We start from the raw sequence: 18,099 nt of genomic DNA, 5'->3' as shown, positions 1-18,099 counted from the left end.
AATTACAAAAACTATATCACAATTCTTAAGATATTACTTTTCACATCGAATATAAGTATTTTTGGATAAACGGGAAACGACCAGATTGGGCGTTTTTCTTTTTTGTTTTTTTTTTCCCCCTAGAAACAGGCCTATGCAGGAAAAAGTCACGTGATGAAAACCAGTGGTAAAATGAACATATAGTTATAGCTGATTTTGAGTTCGTGTGTTTAACAACAGGGAAATAATCAAATCAAAACAGTTTGTTTTCGAAATCTGTCTCATATTGTGACACTGGCCTCCTCTGTACTGATGCACAGTAAATATACTATTATTACTCTATTAACGGCCCACCATCGTCCTCGAGGCAGAACTTGATTAGATTATTAGTATTTGCTTATTTTTCACCGGCAAAACATTGACGTGCAGAAGAAAATGGAGGGATTGTTACATTTTGTGCAGTAAAGAGAAATTAGTTTCATTCCAGTCTCGTTTATCTGGTTACACACATGCCAGAGTCAGCGTGTGCGATTTATAGTCCTGTCTCTGGTTTCCTGTGTGTGTGTGTGTGTGTGTGTGTGTGTGTGCGCGCGCGTGTGTGTGTGTAGGCTGTGAGCAAAAGGTTTGACTCAAACCTATCTTTGTGAGGACATTGTCACTGGTCCTCACAACAAAGGACTCGTTTAGGGTTGAGACTTGGTTTTAGGACTAGAGTTAGAACTGGGTTTAGTTTGGGATTAGAGTTAGGGTTAAATTTATCTGCGGTGGTTAACATTACATTATGGTTAGGGTTTAGCATCTATGAGTGTCTATGAGCGAATGCTGTTCAAGGATGTGCGTGTGTGTGTGTTGTAAGACATCAGCATGTATTGCATTACATCACTATGGCAGTATTGTAAATCTATACTCCGGTGTAATCTGGTGGGATTACGTGGCTCTATTGTGGTTGGGAAAGAAATCCGGATTGTCGTCCCCTTAGACTTGCAAAGATTCGTCTGTTCGTCCTTCTGTGTGTTTGTTTGTAAGGCTTCCGCCTTTTATTTGGGATCACTGATGGAGGGGTGACGGAGAGAAGGAGGGAGAGGGAGAGAGACAGACAGACAGACAGACAGAGAGAGAGACAGAGAGAGAGAGAGAGAGAGGCGCCACGTTGCACTAGAAGATCAACATTAACTCTCGTGTGATGTGATGCTGCTGGGCAAGTCCACATTAAATTAATGATAGGGAGGCAAAGACTATTGGGAAATAAATAAATAATATCACAAATTAATTGTGTGTGTGTGTGTGTGTGTGTGTGTGTGTGTTTCTTTCAGAATTCACAATGGGCCTAATGCCATTTAAAAATAACTAACTAACTAAATAAATAAGTTGATCCTTCATATGATATGAATGCATTTGTGTGCGTGTGTGTGTTGGGGTGTGTGGGGTGTTGCTTTGTCTCCTCAGTAGTGATACTGCGCACAGCTGCAACTGTGTTAGTCCACTAATAAAATGTGTGCGTGCTGACAAACAGCAGCTCTGCACGTCTCACTGCGGAGGCTCCAAGTTCTCCTTTAAATTCATGACTTCTGTTTTTTTTTTCCCCTCCTGTTATTAAAGGTTTAACATAACAGGCCAAATTATGTTCATTTAGCCTAACACCCAAAGTTTGTTTTGAGTTTTAAACACTCCTCAAATTCAAGTTTTAATTTAGTTTTAATAAATGTAAAGCCAAATGTAACTAACACGTGCTAAAAGGTGGGAGTCAAACAGTCCTACAGGAAATAATAGGTTGTGGTCATGTGTAAAAATGTACTCGTGGCTCACATGTTCTGGTTTGACTCTCATCACAAAGATCCTACTGTACGTAGTGCGGCCTGATTCCTCTGAAGTTTACACAGAGAACATGTATCGATAATGATTACGCGTTTTCCTTTTCCACGTCACGTTAGTTGCAGTGAGGCAGAACATGTCATTTTACTGTGTGTGTGAGTGAGTGAGTGAGTGAGTGAATGTGCTGGTTTGATGTCAGAGTCTCCCGAAATAAAAACACCATTGTTGTGTTTTAAAAAGAAAGAGTGTAAACGAATCATCTGAAGTTAATTGTGAGAATTTCACAGGATTTAAACGACAATAAAGCCGAACTGATGGATGTTTCCCCCTCTCTCTCTCTCTCTCGCTCTCTCTCCCTCTCGCCTGCATGTGGAAAAAATGAAACATCAGCAGAGTCGCACAATCTTTCATTGTTTTCTATCACTTCTCACATCTCGCGCTTTCTTTTGATGCTTCATCCACAAAACCACAACATTAGACGCGCGTCTTTATCCCAACAGGTCGCTCCTGTAACCACACAGCAGCTACATTACAGTATATACTGAGGAATATAGAGTCGAATAATACATTAGAATATTGCATATTGGCTTGTTAAAGGTCGAGTGTGTGTAATTTCGGCGAAATTGTTTTTATTTGGCAGAAATTTCAAATAAAACATTTCTATTTATTTTTGTGATGGGTTGCGGGGACTGTTTTTCATGATCTTCATGATATTTATATTAGGACCTGAGGCTGCCACCATGTTTTACAATAGCGCACAATGGACAAACTTAATATCTTATGAGTTTTAACGCAAACTGAAGGCGACATAGTCTCCCAAACACACTTGGAAGGGACATGAGAGCTATTCAGCTGCAACATGCTACTTCTCTGAGAAATACACGAAATTAACAACCAACAAGGCCGAGCTATCATCACAAACATGCACGATCATGGCACGTTCTTTGCATTTCCATATGTAATATAACATGTAATACTGTTTTAATGGGGGAGTATTTTGGGATTGAGCCCCTGTCCGTGACGCTCAGCTCATCACACCATGGCCTACATGCAGCCTTGACAGAAATAACACTGGGGAAGGAGGGGAGAGAAAAAAGGCCAGTGGACGTGCGTGGATCACCAAACAGAGTGTAACACGAACACAGCTGATGGTGAGAGTGAAATAGCTGACCCCATTCGTGCGAACCTGCAATGGTAGACACATGACGGAGCGCGAAGGCGCGGCGACGATGACGCACGGACATCTGCACATGCTTATATGCGCGCCGGTTACGTGCATTTCCCTCATTATCAATCAAAGAATTGATGCCGTTATTGTGCGCGCGTGAACTGTGCGTGTAATCGTGTCGGTGACGCAGAACGTCGTCGCTGCGAGGTCAAGTTTCCAACAGTATGTCAGTGACGTCATATAGCCTACTGGATGTATACTCATCACACATGTGTCGTCTTCACATATGTCAGAACAATGTGGAAACAATCAATTAAGCGTCTTCTCCAAATCTCTTTAATATTGTTGTTCGTCTTTCTCACTTTTAGGACACTTTTAACCACATGGCGACGACTTAAATATAAACAGTGTGTGTGCGTGTGTGTGTGTGTGTGTGTGTGTGTGTGTGTGTAGAGAGAGAGAGAGAGAGATATGGGGATCCAAATAAATAAACAATAAACAATATGGAGCCGTGTGGTTTTTAATGTCTTTTTTAAAATCAGAAAATGTTCCTTTGCATTGATGATGACACGGGGCGGTTGTTTGAGTGTATATAGTCTATACATTTGTGTCTAAATCCTGTAAAAACGTAAATACTGGTGTCTCTATGTTTGACATATTTTACACGCACGACACAACAATAATAAAAAGCATCAATCAATGTATCCTCTTCTTATCCTTTTTCAGTAGTGTATATGTTGGGCCTCATTATGAAGTTTGACTCTGTCAGACACGACACATCAGGAGATTAAATTGGCCCTAAATGCGCTTGAGTTCATGAATTTTGGATTATCAGACACATTAAACCGAAACTATTGGATTGTTCTTTTTTAACGATTTCTCTTTCGCTTTTGTACGGTGCTTGTAAACTGGAGTAGGCAGCACCATTTGGAACACGGGACAAATCATAATAATACTAATAATACGGGTTCTTTCCTTCCCAAATGGCCAATAAAGCGCCACCTCTGTGCTCATCATTGCTTTATTTAAAATAAATAAATCCAGAGTGTTGTGCGGTCTTAAGAAAAAGCAGAGGCTGCAGAGAGTCGCTGTCCTAAGTTTACATGAAATATAAGCCTGTCATCAGGTATTTTCATTAGGGCCTGTGTAGAGTCTTTACTACATGGACAACAGCAGCCACTGTGCTGTGCAGACTTTTACATTTACATTAAATCTGTTGGATTAAGTTCACAAGAGGTTGAAGGGGAGATTAAAAGAATTAATCAGTGACAGGTTAATCTTCTTTTGTTAGTGATAAACTGGACTAATCCTGTACTTGTTCTTTTCTTTTTTTGTACAGGTTAAAATGGACTGCAATTTAACATATTAAAAATGAGACGTAGGGAAATTATCACAAAAAAATCCAATCTGCATTTTACAACATAACAACCTTTACTGCAAAAAGACAGAACAACAAATGAGAGGTTTGTAGGTTTTCTGTTGTCAAAGGTTCTAGTTTTTGTTTGCAGCCTCACCAAATGAACTCTGGTCTTTTTTTTGTTTTGTTTTTTGTTAAAGGGATCTACAATGTTCATACACTATATTTTTCTTAATAAAGATCAATGAAAGCACGAGTACATGACTCTGGTGGGATCCATGTGTTGTCTGCATGTTCCTCCAGCTGTGAATCAACTGCTGTGACCGAGACTAAAAGGACAACATCGCCCTCTAGCGCTCCCATTACTTTCCCCCCCACCAGTGCTGCAACAAGCAGATTGTATATAGGCTATATTTAAAACTGCAATTATTTATCCTCTAAGTTATGATCAAACTGCTGCATTTAAACATGTCCTCGCTGTAATTAATAGGTCCAATATTTGAGAAATGTAATTCCAGCCTGTGTGAGGGAAAAGTTGCTTTCAAATTGGCAAAGTTAAGACTGCATCAGTCAAAGTTAAGTTTTTTTTTTCTGTGTTTTCTTCCCATCGGTGGGAAATGGAGTTGATGAATAAACGTGACCATTATGGTGGTGGGGGTGATTTCCTCTGACACAATCCATTGAGCAGACACCCGGTGGAAAAAAAAAGTGTCCACATTCTGTTTGTCAGCAACAGACGCAAACGCCCAAAGAAAGAAGGGATTTCAAAGGAAAGTGTAATTGCTGGCCGGGCTCATAAACTCATTTAGCCCAGACGTCTAGCCATTTCTATAGCTTTATTGGCCCACGTTCCTTCCTGCTTTAAAGTAATTATTCGTACAAGTTGAACAATAAATTGGAAATCCGCAGCGACACCTCTCCCAGTCGTAAACACTTTATTACTTGTTTTTTTTATTCTACCTTTTCCAAAGTAATTTTTCAGAAGAGTGAAATTCAACAACAGTATTTAACTAACCTCTGATTGGATTAAAAATGAGAAATCTACCAGTGTGGGACTGACTTTTTTTTGTGTGTGTGTATTATTTTGCCTGCAGGACACAGTGCTGGAGTCAAGCAGTGTTTGTGTAAACAAGGCCTCGGGAAATAAATTTTGATGTGAGAATATCTAATAAAACAGCCGAAACATTAGAGCAGCAGCGCGCAGGGAGAGTGTAAATGGGGTTGTTTTGTGTGTTTTAAAGGGGAAATAATTAAATTACTTAAGTGTTGATGTTAAACAATCCATTCGCAATAACAGTCACATAATTATTTAACCTGATGGTCAAAAGTCTGCACTGACGCAGCATTTTTGCGCGCGCGTGTGTGTGTGTGTGGTGACACAACAGCGTTCAAAGTAGTTGTAGCTGTGAAGGTGTTTATATATTTATATATACACACACACACACACACACTCGCACACAAATCCCATTTCGTAACAACTGTAAAAGCAAAACACAACATTTTTTTTTTCCTTTTTTCTTTTTTTAACAAAGCTGGAACTCCGTGAACATCCCAGTTTGTGACGGTGTAAACTTGTAAAACAAAACAAAAAAGGAAAAATCCAACGTATCCTTTGTGCACCAGAGTCACTCCCTGCACAATGGCCATCAAAATTACGCAATGTTTACGTTTTTAAGACGCCTAAGAGATGGTTACTGGGGCTCCTGTAGGAAAAAATAATAATAATAATTATTGTGAAATGTTCACATCATGGCTTTGCTGGTAGAAACGTCAAGAATGTATGAAAATGGCAGAAGCAGCAGCAGCAGCAGCAGTCCGTGTGCTTATAGCTGCTCCCTGCCGCCGCTCCTCTCCCTGTTCATCTTCTTCATTTTCATCCTTCTGTTCTGGAACCAGATCTTCACTTGTCTCTCGGTCAGGCTGAGAATGCGGGCCACCTCGAAGCGTCGGTCTCTGGTCAGATACATGTTGAAGAGGAACTCCTTCTCCAGCTCGAGAGTCTGATATTTGGTGTACGGGCACCGCTTCTTCCTCGTGGAGCGCGCGTGAATCCAGTTCGCTGCTGGGTTGCCTGGGGGAAATAAATAACAGTAAATAAAATAAATAAACAAACAAACAAATAAATAAATTGCATGGGTATGGAGCCACTGGGAATTAAATTTAATGAGTGGTTTCTGGAGCATGAAAAGGACACTGTTGTGGTTGCAGGGAATCAAAAGCAAAAAAAACAGTCAGTGCGTAAAGATGACTTTTTACACATGTTCCCATTTTTTCCCGATAAAAACAAGAACGTGAATGTTCCCTAACTCCAGCCTGCAGGTAAAGATCGTATCAACATGGAGCATTGTGTATCTATTTGGAGTGTCCCGTGACATGAAAGAGTTTAGGATCCCCTGTAAAAACCCTAGTAGGGTTGGAGGAGTTTTTTTTCTCTCTCCCCTTCCCGAGCCGCGCTATAGCTCGAGACACTTTTATAGGTTAGTAAAACCTCCAGTTTTACACACCCAGCTCATACAGTTCTTAGGGTTGTAAATCATTACCGGCTATTTCGTTTACTTACTTGGGTCAAGTTGTTGTTGTTTCTCCTCTTTGGACTCGCTGTGGCTCGAATGCTCACTTCCACTGTGCTCTTTGCTCGCCTTCTCCGCGCACTCCGATGCTCCTCCGCACGTGAACTCCGGCCGAGCTTCTGCCTCCAATGCGTCGCATTCGGCGGCTTTCGGCGGCTGCAGCGCCTCGGGCTTTGTCCCATACGAGCTACGACTACTGGCGTGGAATCCGGCGAAGGAAACGTGGTTAGAGATGGGCTCCATCCAGGAGCGGACCCCGACATATCTGCCGTCCGAAGCGGGCAAATGTGACTGGTGGTGGTGGTGGTGGTGCACGTACGGATGATAGATCCCCTGCGGATGAACCGAGGACCATGACGACGAGAAAACGGTGGACTTTGGTGCAAAATTGCAAGAGGAGAAGTCTGCGTTGTCCCCGGCACCTGGCGGCCTCGGGGTCACCGTGTGCGGAGCCTGAAGGAAGCGAGCACCGTACACATCCTCCGGCTCTTGCCCCATGACCGCGTCCACATAGCAGTTGCTGAGAGTGCCACTGGAAGACATTTTTGATCTCTTCCTACTCATAAAATAAGGGTTGCACTGTTACGGGAAGCTTCCCTCTATGAACAATCATGGTATTTTTGCTGGCCTGCATCTACAGGGATTGGTTACATGGATCACGTGGTCATATTTACCAATACAGCAAGTAAATCAATCCTGCCCTTGCTCTCGCTCTCTCTCCCTCCCTCCCTCTCTCTTTTTTCATCCGCCAGGTTTAATTTCGCTTTTCATTTCACAAGTAATAATAATAATAATAAAAGTCTCACACATGTGACTGCAGGGCGAAAAGAATCGCTCAAATAAATGCAAATGATTTTTTTTTCTCTGCTTCTCGTGAGCCTGTGGCTGCAGGATGTTGCAACAAAAAAGGAATAGGACACCCCCTCCGCCTACACACACACACAGACACACACAGACACACACACACTGCAAGACGGATTTCCCTGCATCTTAATGTTTGAGAAAAGTCTTATAATACCGTCCTGATACCCTCCATGCCAGTAAAATGCTTTATAGACTGACGGAATCCTCGTAAAAATAGATGTAATAACATGCTGTAAAATAACAGACGCCATTTCCCTTCACAATGCGGCCAGTCCATTGTTAACATTCGTCGAGGAAACATATTTTCTGGCTCTGTTTAATTTTTAAAGTTGAACAGGAAGTGGCAGTTGTGAAAATGATTGTGTTAATTCAAAGAAGGGCCATCATGCCTTTATGCATCAATAAATGTTTTATGAGGTGCGTGTGATTATACACGCCGTCAATAAAAGAAGAGAAAGACTTGGAGAAGCAGAGTGCATCTGTCTGTTGCTGTATGAAAGATGGGATTCTAATGTAATAATGTCACTTTATTGTGTTACTTTTATTAGTTTAGTGAATGTCAGTGCATGAAAGGAACAAATGTATCAGGAAAAAAAGAAAAAGTCTGCAAATTATGGATCTACACTTGCTATGTCACTTTATCACACATACGGATTTCCAAAAAAATATATAAAATATTCTGCACAATGAAGAGAAAGAGTGTCTGCAGAGGCCTGTGCAGCTGAGAGAGGAAGAGTTGATTCCTGTCTGTGAATTTGTGCTTGTACAAAACAGCCCATTATTCTATAGTCTATATAGTCTATAGTCAATAATGAACAGGCCTGAAAACAAAAATTAAACAGCAGCATTTTTATTTTTTCGTCTTATTTGGACTATTTTTGACACTATTTTGCTCTTAATTCCAATATGTTGTTTTCATGTTACCTCTGTGAAAGAAAACATTAACGGCTTTATACTAAACATAAACAAACGCACTTGTACTGGCAGCCCACAGTAATAATAATATTATTATTATAATAATAATAATAATACATAAAGGAAATAAATAATAATGATGGACGATAGAAGACGTGAAGTTAAAGAGCACAGTTTCAAATGTTCACTGAAATTAGAAACACGTTAGGAAACAGTTTCGGATTGGACTAAACTTCCACAAGCTCGTTAAGGAAATGCTCCTTTCTTGATTAATTCCTTATGTTGCGCACACGAAAAGGCAAATAATACCACGGAATTCAACATTTGGCCACCAATTATAGACGAGGGAGACACGTGTACAACAACAACAGCAACAGCAACAAAAAAAAGCAAACAAACTTATTTGACAATCATATTTATTGCAAGATATACATGCCACAAACATGCAGTAAAATTCACAGATCAACACCGTTTTTCCGCCACTTTAAAAGGCCCACATAGAAACACTTCACCATAGAGCAAATGTCTGGCACTCACTGTAAAACAAACGCTGCACTATACGACAATAAATGTGCTTTCATGACTCAAATAAAGCAACATCTTTCAACAAAGCGAACTCACCACCCTGACACAATAGAATAGAATCCATGTCCACGGACAGAGGAGGAGGATGAGGAGGAGAAGGGGGGAGAGACGAAGTCTACTTCTCCAATAATTTAAGAACAAAACGTGTTACCCTGATGTGACAAAACCCAAAATCAAACATATATAGGCCACGAGACGCCACACAAAGTACTAAAATGGCATATATATATATATATATATATAGTCACAGTTTCGCTGAAATTAAAGATGAACGTCCAATGCCACCAAACGCATCAAACTGAATACAAGAGACATACAAATAAACAGAGGAAAAAAAGGAAAACAAAAGAAACAAATGCGAGCTCACGAAAAGGTGAGGTTTGAGGTCAGTTCACGGATGCGGTTCTCCCTGTTCATTTTCTTCAGTTTCATCCTGCGGTTCTGAAACCAGATCTTGACCTGCCTGTCGGTGAGGTTGACGCCCCTGCTGATCTCTAGGCGGCGCTCTCGGGTCAGATACATATTGAAGAGAAACTCCTTCTCCAACTCCAGGGTCTGGTGCTTGGTGTAGGGGCATCTTTTCTTTCTGCCACTCTTGGCTGTTAACCAGTTGCTCGTCGGCGTGTCACTCTTGCAGTCTGTGGAAGAAAGAAAAGCGAGAGAAAGAGAGAGAGAGAGAGAGACACGCACACACATGCGTGTATTTTTAGTCTGTTTGTCTCTGCAGTGGGATTTCAACTTCAAGCACATCTCACCTGCTGCTGCACATTTCACCTCTGGGAAATAACACACAATATAAACGCCTTCCCAGAATAATTAACATCCAGGGGATGGTATTAGTCACGAGCATGCCACCACTAATAAAAGAGAAATGAAATGAAAGCCCAGCTGATCAAACCGCACATGCACCGGGAATACACCTTCATACACAGCCTGAGACATGAGGACAAAAAAAAAACACAACCCCACTAATTTCATTAAATATTAAAAGCATCAACGTGTAATTAATGCCGTCTATGATTAAGCAGTTAGCAGCTCCAGATTCAATCTCAAATAGTGTGGTTTTAGTTGTATTTCTGCAGATGTGCACTGAACTGAGCAGCAGCACATCTGGAGCTGCAAGTGCACCATTTTTGCAGGCAGAATTTGGAATTTATAACAGCAAACATGTGAACTATTAGCAGTGCAGCTTACGAGTCTTTGTAGGTGCTGAAAACACGTGCCACACTTCTAAATATAAAGCTATCGAAAGTGGACTTAGTCTCCTTTTTTCTCCTTTTTTTTAAGCAAGAATACATTCTTTTTTTTTGTTTAGAAAAAATGCCTCATGCATGCAGCCTGGTTAAAAAAAAATCTCTGCTGCCTATGACTGCAACCTGAGAAAGACTCTCATTAAACATTACGACTTTCGGGGTTGTTTGTGTTTTATACTTGGTTTTATGATGCTACAGCCTTCTCAACACTGCAGCGCCACAAGATAAAAGCTTTCATTGAAGCCAACCCACCTTTCCCTTCCTGCTGCTGCTGCTGCAGCTCAGGGCTGGACACAGGCGCGTCCATGGTGCAGCTTTTCTCCTCACAGCCGGACTTTGGGTCCGGACTTTCCGCGGGGACCGGAGTCCTCGAGGTCTCGGAATCCTGCGGCTGGACGTCTTCACTTTTCTTTTCCACCTCTGCAAAATTAGAGGACGATGAAGAGGAGGAGGAAGCGGACTGCGGCTTCGGGGTGAGCCGACTGAGCTGCATCAATGTTGGGTTCGGACTCGGCGGCTGATGGCAGTAGTTTTCCTGATGCTTCCCATTCGCATAAGTTTGGCTCAGTCTGAAATATCCCGGTACCGGGATCTCCGGGCCGTCTGCGGGACAGGACTCGGGGACCACATTAGAGTAAGCGGGCACTTCTGTCACGCTGACTTTCTGCACTCTCTTGTCGGAGTACATGCAGCAGTTACTCTCTTCCTTTATGCTCTGTGAAAATGAACAGTTTGTCATCTGCGTGGACGGCTCTATTCTGCAGGCTCTGCTCGGGTCAGTCCAGTTATCTAGCTGAGGTATGTACGAGTGGACATTCATGCCCATATTTTGGTGGCTGACCTCCCCTCTTTTGCCGAAAGACGGCAGGAGTCCACAGGTTTGCATTCCGTAAGTTCCCATTTCTGAGCCGGACGGCATGTACATGTTGCTGCTGGAGTAAAAGCTGTCCGTCCTGCACGCGCCAATGAGCGAGTCCACTAGAAAGGTGTTTGCCGCAGGAGAGCTAGTGGGGAAGGACATTTTGGGGGGTAAAGTTCTTTGGAGGAGAGAGATGTCCTTTGTAGGCTGACATATCTATAGGAAAAACCATCTCCGTGTAAGTCAGGATGCCTCCCGACCACATGACAAGCCCACCAATGAGATTTGAAAATGGCCTTGAGACGCAGCCTCCTCTCCGCTGCACACGCTCTCGTGCACTGCGGATGCAGACGTGGTCAACAGCGACACCTACAACACGGACTTGAAATTGGTTTGCGGGCTCGTGCAGACTCACGGGGCCATCGCTGGACTTTTGCACATAGGCTGTTCAATAAAAAAAAAATAAATAAATAAATAAATGTATAAATAAACCGAGGCAATTATCGCAGTAGAAATAAACAAAATTGAATTTGAATCAGAAGCAGTGCGTGTTTTCAATTGGGTGTCTCCTGTTCAACGACCCCAGTGCTCTGTGACGTGTTTTCAAAAACGCCAAAAGGACATTTGTCTCTTTGTGTGAGAGACTGAAGATGTACGTGTGTGTGTGTGTGTGTGTGTATGTATGTGTATGTGTCTGTGTGTGTGTGTGTGTGTGTGTGGGTGAGCGAGTGCGCATGCTTCCTACATGGCGCATATAGGCAACAACTGCAGACTATGTCAATGAAACAAACCTCAACTGTATGTTTATATTTCATTCCACCAACGACAGTTTACATTACCTTAATTAACTTCACACACACACAGGCTATATATACACACACATGGTTATATGTGTTTAAGTTAATGAAGGTAACGTAAACTGTATATATATGTATATATATATATATATATATATATATATATATATATATATATATATATACACATTAATAAAATGTACACATACACAAATGTATATAATATATACTGTATTAATGTGGAAAAAGGAATAAAGTGAGCCATAATGATATGACGTAATATATTATCTTAATTAATCCAAAAGAGTGTGTTTATTTTGTTAACTTGTGCCAAATTCAATCGAAATGTCAAAAGAGAAATGTCCTCTTTGCTTTTTCTTTTCATTTTCTGCAAGATGTTAGAATTCCACTAAAGAGCCTGTGCAGGGAAATGTCAATCCACCATTTCCAAACTTAAATCAGCCATTTGAAGGTCTCGTCTGCATGAAGGTCAACATTAGAGCTTTACAGCCATGAAATAAATCCACTTAATCCAGATAGAAATGTGTCTTTTATTATTACACACATTATTAACGGCAATGTCGTTGTTTGCATTTTGTCACAAGTGTATTTTTTTTGACGTTAGAATACAAAGTTAAGGGTTTTTCAAAAAAAAAGAAAAAAAAAAGAATGTGGTGGTCACGTGAATATATTTGCTTAGGGTTCCATTGATTTTGTCTTCAAGGAGGACAAATGTGTACAAGATAAAGACTGAGGAAAATAAAAGTAAAATCAACTTGTGCTGGAAAAATAAACCGACCAACAATCTATTAGTCTTTATGTCCTAACAGTAATAATGAAAATAATAAAAACATGCAATGGGTTTTGAAATAAAATTATCTTTGGTATCGATGCGACAAGTTCAAACAAAACAAACGTCACAAAGTGTTAGAAATGTGTAAACACTGTTTTATGCAAACCAACAACATTGCGGGATTCACACAACAAAAACACAGGCCTGTTTATTATCCCCCCGTTTTATTACGAAATAACTTTGGAGATTCCATTAACCACAGCCCATCATATTTATTATTATTTTTAAACTGGTCAATAAAGAAAAGAACTGAGATCTTTGACTGAAACTGAGACAGTTAACCGAGACAATTGACAACACGAACATCCGTTTTGCTTTAATTATTATTATTATTTTTCTTTTTTCCTTCGACAGTCACTCAGAGATAACATTTTTTTTACATCAGGCGCACTAAAACTATTTAATATGGAAGTATATTATTCATGTATACGCAATATAATATTATTATAATAATTATAAAATGGCAATAGCCATATGGATGATTAAAATATAAGGATACAAAAAAATAAGATTGGAAGTTTAAAAAAAGGGGGGGACACGGACATTGAAAAGAGAAATTGGGAAACTAAAACAAGGCCTTTAGTGAGGGAGCTCAGCTCAAATATTTTACAGTAAGTAGAAAGAAATACAGAAGCGGACACACTGTAATAACAACGACTCCAAACTCAAATGATATTTAAAAAGAAAAACAAAGGGTATTTATATCTATAATCAGCACGATGCCTTATGTGGAGCCTATATCAGTGGCCTATAACTCTGTGTGGCCTTCAGGTACACATCGAGGTCTATAAAGTTCACAAGACAAAAAAGACACAGGAGGAATTATATTTTCTTTTGTTTTCCTTGCACTTTTAAAACCCTTGAACGTGACTTACGCGTGTAATTGCTGTGGGAACGACACCACGCAGCATTCGCTTCATGTAAACACAGCAACGAGTGAAATAAAAATGTAATTAAAAAAAATGATCATGTGTTACATTCAATAATACTTTCGCTAGACCTTCAGAGAAAATACAGCTTTTTAATTGTTTGGTTTCAAACCAGGCAGGAAATATTCCCTTTTATAAACCAATAATAACTTTGATGAAAACAGCACATTTATAGCGACTGAGTGCAGTTGAAATCAAAATAAAAACCTTTATATATATATAAAAAAACTGTATAGAACGGAGTTTCCTTTACTGGCTAATTTTCGTGCAGGGTGAAGCTGCATGGGTGTCAATTTGGCTGAACTCTGCATTTCCAACCTCGAGCCCAAGTAGCAAGTCTGCCCTCATGTGGATACACCGAGAAACAGAGTGAAACACTCAACACAGTTGGTCATGTAATTTCACTGTAGGACATGATGACAACCCAATTAAACGCTTAATGAAACCTCAGTTTTCTAACAGCCATTGTGGGGAAGTATACCGAATGAAATAAGCATTAATCCCGCTCTAATGTTTTCTTGAAGGTCGCTGAAAACAGGAGGAGCGAGGCCTAATTGTTGCTGCAGACACTTGAAGCGAAAAATGAAAACACACACACATATGTGTACATATGTATATATATATATATATATATACACACACACACACACACACACACACATATATATATATATATATATATATACACTTGTATCAAAGGGATTAGATGTGGAATTAATGCATGTATTTTGTTGAGCCATTACAAAAATAAGAATAATAGCCAAGTGCTGCTGTGATGTGTGAAGTGAAGGCTTTACTTCTTGCATATCCAACTCTCACCTGCAATAATTAAAGAGCAAAATCCGTTTTTTTCCACCTCTGCCTCCCTTGTTATATTTAGAAACCATCTTCCTCTGCAGCAGATCCAAAGCCACATTACGCCCATTATTAATTCTACGCGAGCACATAAACTTGAAAGATTACTTATCTTTTCAAACGGCGGTCCTCATCAAAATATATTCCATTGTTCCCCACGTTAACCCTGCAACAGTTCAGTTGCAGGGAGGCTAAATATAGACGAATTCTCTTGGATTCTCCTCACATTTGTAGCCTGACGTGAAACTATACTGTGAGTCAAGAAAATAAAAAGTCTTGTTGTCTTCTTGTGGTCTGGGGGGCTGGGACACCAAAGTCCAATAGCCCCCTATTTAGACATTTACAGCTACGTTTATTGTACTGTCTAGACGGTTCAAGGTTTAGTAAACACCACAGTGTTAGAAAGAAAAGGAAATAACGGGAGCATTAGGCCTGCAATCAGCAAACCCTCTGCAAACCCTCTGCACTCTGTGTAGAAAAATCCCCACATGAACGTTTTCACACCACTTGGTTCATGTGACACGTTTTGTGACTAAAATACTTATTGTTTTTTTTGTTTTGTTTTGTTTCGTGTCTACTTAATTTCACACCACAACGTACATTACATGCGTCTTTATAAATGCACATTACAGTACACAGTTAAGGAAGAAGGCTACACATAGTTAATATAAATAATTTGCAAAAACGCAGCACGCGCATTGGGGAAATATGTGTTGCCACTTACGCGGAAATATAGGAACACAGAATAAATAAATGCAAGAAAAGAGAGGGTGGCACCTTGTTTGTTTTTTAAAATGCCATATGTCTGTGAAATCAACAGTTTGGAGAGAATGGGACAAATATACAGAGTCTTTACGTGTGTGTATGTGTGTGTGTGTGTGTGTGTGTGTGTGTGTGTGTGTGTGTGTGTGTGTGTGTGTGTGTGTGTGTGTGTTGCCATGTCAGAATATCAGAATAAAGGATTCCCGGTGAAATACTGTAGGCGGTCGCGGTTCAGCTTTTTCTCCTTCATTCGTCTGTTCTGGAACCAAATCTTCACCTGGCGGTCAGACAGGTTTAACATCCTGGACAACTGCAGCCGCTTCTCTTTGTTAATGTACACGTTGAAGAAAAACTCTCGTTCAAGTTCTCGGATCTGGTATTTGGAGTAAGGACACCTCTTCTTCCTGGACTTGGTTGATGAACCTGCACCAGGAGCAGAAACACACGTGAACAAAAAATGAAGGCACGAGTGAAGAGAATTCCACAGAAGTCCAGTGAATGTGTTTACATATACATTATATGTATATTTATTCTTTCCAGCACAAAGGCCCCCCCCCCCCTCTCTCTTCTCACACACACACACACACACACACACACACACACCACGACCACCAAAGGAATTTGCATTAAAATGAACTTTACTGCACTGAATGTTAAGCACACTTCCAGTTACAAAATTCACACCGAAGCATATATAATATATATACATATATATATATATATATATATATATATATATAACGAACCTATACATATTTTGTTATCTGAACAACATGCAACATTAACTTCAATAAAAATGCGTAAATTTAATCAATTTCCTCTCATTGCAAATCAATTCCAGCTACGTTACTAGACGCCAGGTAACCTTTAAACTACGCTTACTTGACTCCTTCCATTGTAAATACCTTTACAAGCGTAAAGTAAATCTTATTGGGATATAAAAGCTTTTGCATGCTTATAAAGCGACACATAACCCGGGACAGCGACAGTGCTGGGGCACATGAGTGCAGTCTGCACTCTCCATTGTCTAAAAGGTAGCACATTATATCCAAGACAAAGGGGATAAAAAATGATACCCACTCTGTTGGTTGTTCTTGTCGCCGCAGTTGGAGGATGAGTCCTCGTCCACGCTCGCGCTCGGATCCGCTTTGTGCTGCTGCTGCTGCTGCTGCTGCTGCTCCTGCTGCTCCACTTTGGTTAAAGGCTCCTCGTTTTCTGTAGCATCTCCCGGAGCAGCACAGTCTGTCTTTTGTTTGAGGAGCTCCGCGCTGAGCTTGTCCGGGTTAGGGGGGTCAAAAAACTGGTCGAAGCCCTGGGGGAGAACCCCGTTTCGACCGACACCGGTGAAGAAATTGCACGGCGAGCTGGTACCTCCGTGGTGGCCGTACAAGGACTCGTTTTTGAAAATCACTTCCGCCCTGCTGCTGCTGGAGGACTGGATCAAGTCCCGGTGCATTATCTCGTCCGCCGAGTAGTAAGACGCGTAATTGCCCCTGTAGTGCCATTTGCTGGGGTGGTCCAGTCCATAATCCCTGAAAGCGACTTCTCGAACAGGTTGGACCTGGGCTAGGTTGGGAGAATAGGGGAAATTAACCTGGCACGAAGTGGTCTGCGGTAAAAACGAGGACACTGATGTGAAATCGGGCGTCGAAACGTAATAAGTACAGCTCGGTAAATACATATTTGACGCACAGCTGCGATCATCGTACTCCGTCATATCTCTTCTTCCCTTTCCCTCTTTGCATGGGAGGAGAGGAATTGGCAGCGCGACTGTGTTAAACTTTGTCCATCTGTAGCACCACGGGCGCGTGGAAAGACCCCGCCAGGGAGAAAAAATCGGAAACGTAGGCAGACCTGCAATACATCTTGATCGATTCTTGAGGTAATTGCGTCATGTGATCCAGCTAAGAAATTACCATACATAATATCAGTCATTAAAACCTGTCCGGAGAAACTCATGTGAGCGCGTGCAAGAGACTTCATTGGCTCCCCGAGTGCAGAGGAAACTCCTCTCCAGCCTTCTTACCCTATAGCTCACGCAAAAAAAAAAAAAGAAAGAGAAAAAAAAAAGAAATTTGTGAACCACCGATGGAATATTTGATTTAAAGCATTCCGGCAGCGCAAACCTCGTCGTGTAATGATATGTAATGACAACCGCAAAGGCTCATTCCTCAATCTGCACACGTTTGGAGGAGGAGGCTTGCATGTATGTAGCAGCAATAGGCTGGAAACGTTGGAGTTGACCTCCATAGGCTTATTCTGCAAAGCATGGGGAATAATGGCACCAAGGCCATGGAAGCGCAGTATCTGCACCACCGCTGCTGCTGCTGCTGCTTCATGGTGCAGACATGAAGGCTGCAGAATTGTCTGTGATTCACGAGCGACTCATTAACTGGGTTTTTTATGCAAATACATTTTAAGGTTCATTGCATATAACACACACAGAGCGCCATGACGGTTGGAGGACAGTTAAATACACACACAAACAGACACTAGCAGTGGGAAATGTTTAAAATTCAGAGTCAGAGTGCGTGCAAAAAA

At 41.0% G+C, this 18,099-nt stretch overlaps 3 protein-coding genes across 3 annotated transcripts; all 3 read right to left on the bottom strand.

The window, feature by feature from the left end:
• Window positions 1-5,814: 5,814 nt before the first annotated feature.
• Window positions 5,815-7,581, bottom strand: hoxd9a (homeobox D9a). Its single transcript, XM_058623053.1, has 2 exons — window positions 6,877-7,581; window positions 5,815-6,387 (listed from the first exon to the last, which is right to left on the bottom strand). Exons 1-2 carry the CDS (start codon window positions 7,448-7,450, stop codon window positions 6,140-6,142), a joined length of 822 nt encoding a protein of 273 aa, XP_058479036.1. The 5' UTR covers window positions 7,451-7,581; the 3' UTR covers window positions 5,815-6,139.
• A 1,483-nt stretch (window positions 7,582-9,064) lies between these two features.
• hoxd10a (homeobox D10a) lies at window positions 9,065-12,294 on the bottom strand. Its single transcript, XM_058617522.1, is given in 3 exon segments — window positions 9,065-9,888; window positions 10,756-11,530; window positions 11,532-12,294. Coding segments are annotated over 3 exon segments (1,146 nt in total). The 5' UTR covers window positions 11,628-12,294; the 3' UTR covers window positions 9,065-9,613.
• A 396-nt stretch (window positions 12,295-12,690) lies between these two features.
• Window positions 12,691-17,447, bottom strand: hoxd11a (homeobox D11a). Its single transcript, XM_058617547.1, has 2 exons — window positions 16,639-17,447; window positions 12,691-15,981 (listed from the first exon to the last, which is right to left on the bottom strand). The coding sequence occupies exons 1-2, from the start codon at window positions 17,273-17,275 to the stop codon at window positions 15,746-15,748; spliced, it is 873 nt and encodes a 290-aa protein (XP_058473530.1). The 5' UTR covers window positions 17,276-17,447; the 3' UTR covers window positions 12,691-15,745.
• Window positions 17,448-18,099: the final 652 nt, after the last annotated feature.

Source organism: Solea solea, chromosome 2, assembly GCF_958295425.1.
Source record: "Solea solea chromosome 2, fSolSol10.1, whole genome shotgun sequence".
Taxonomy (NCBI): domain Eukaryota; kingdom Metazoa; phylum Chordata; class Actinopteri; order Pleuronectiformes; family Soleidae; genus Solea; species Solea solea.
Note: the sequence above shows the minus strand (reverse complement) of the source record. Positions and strands in the feature narration are given on the sequence as shown.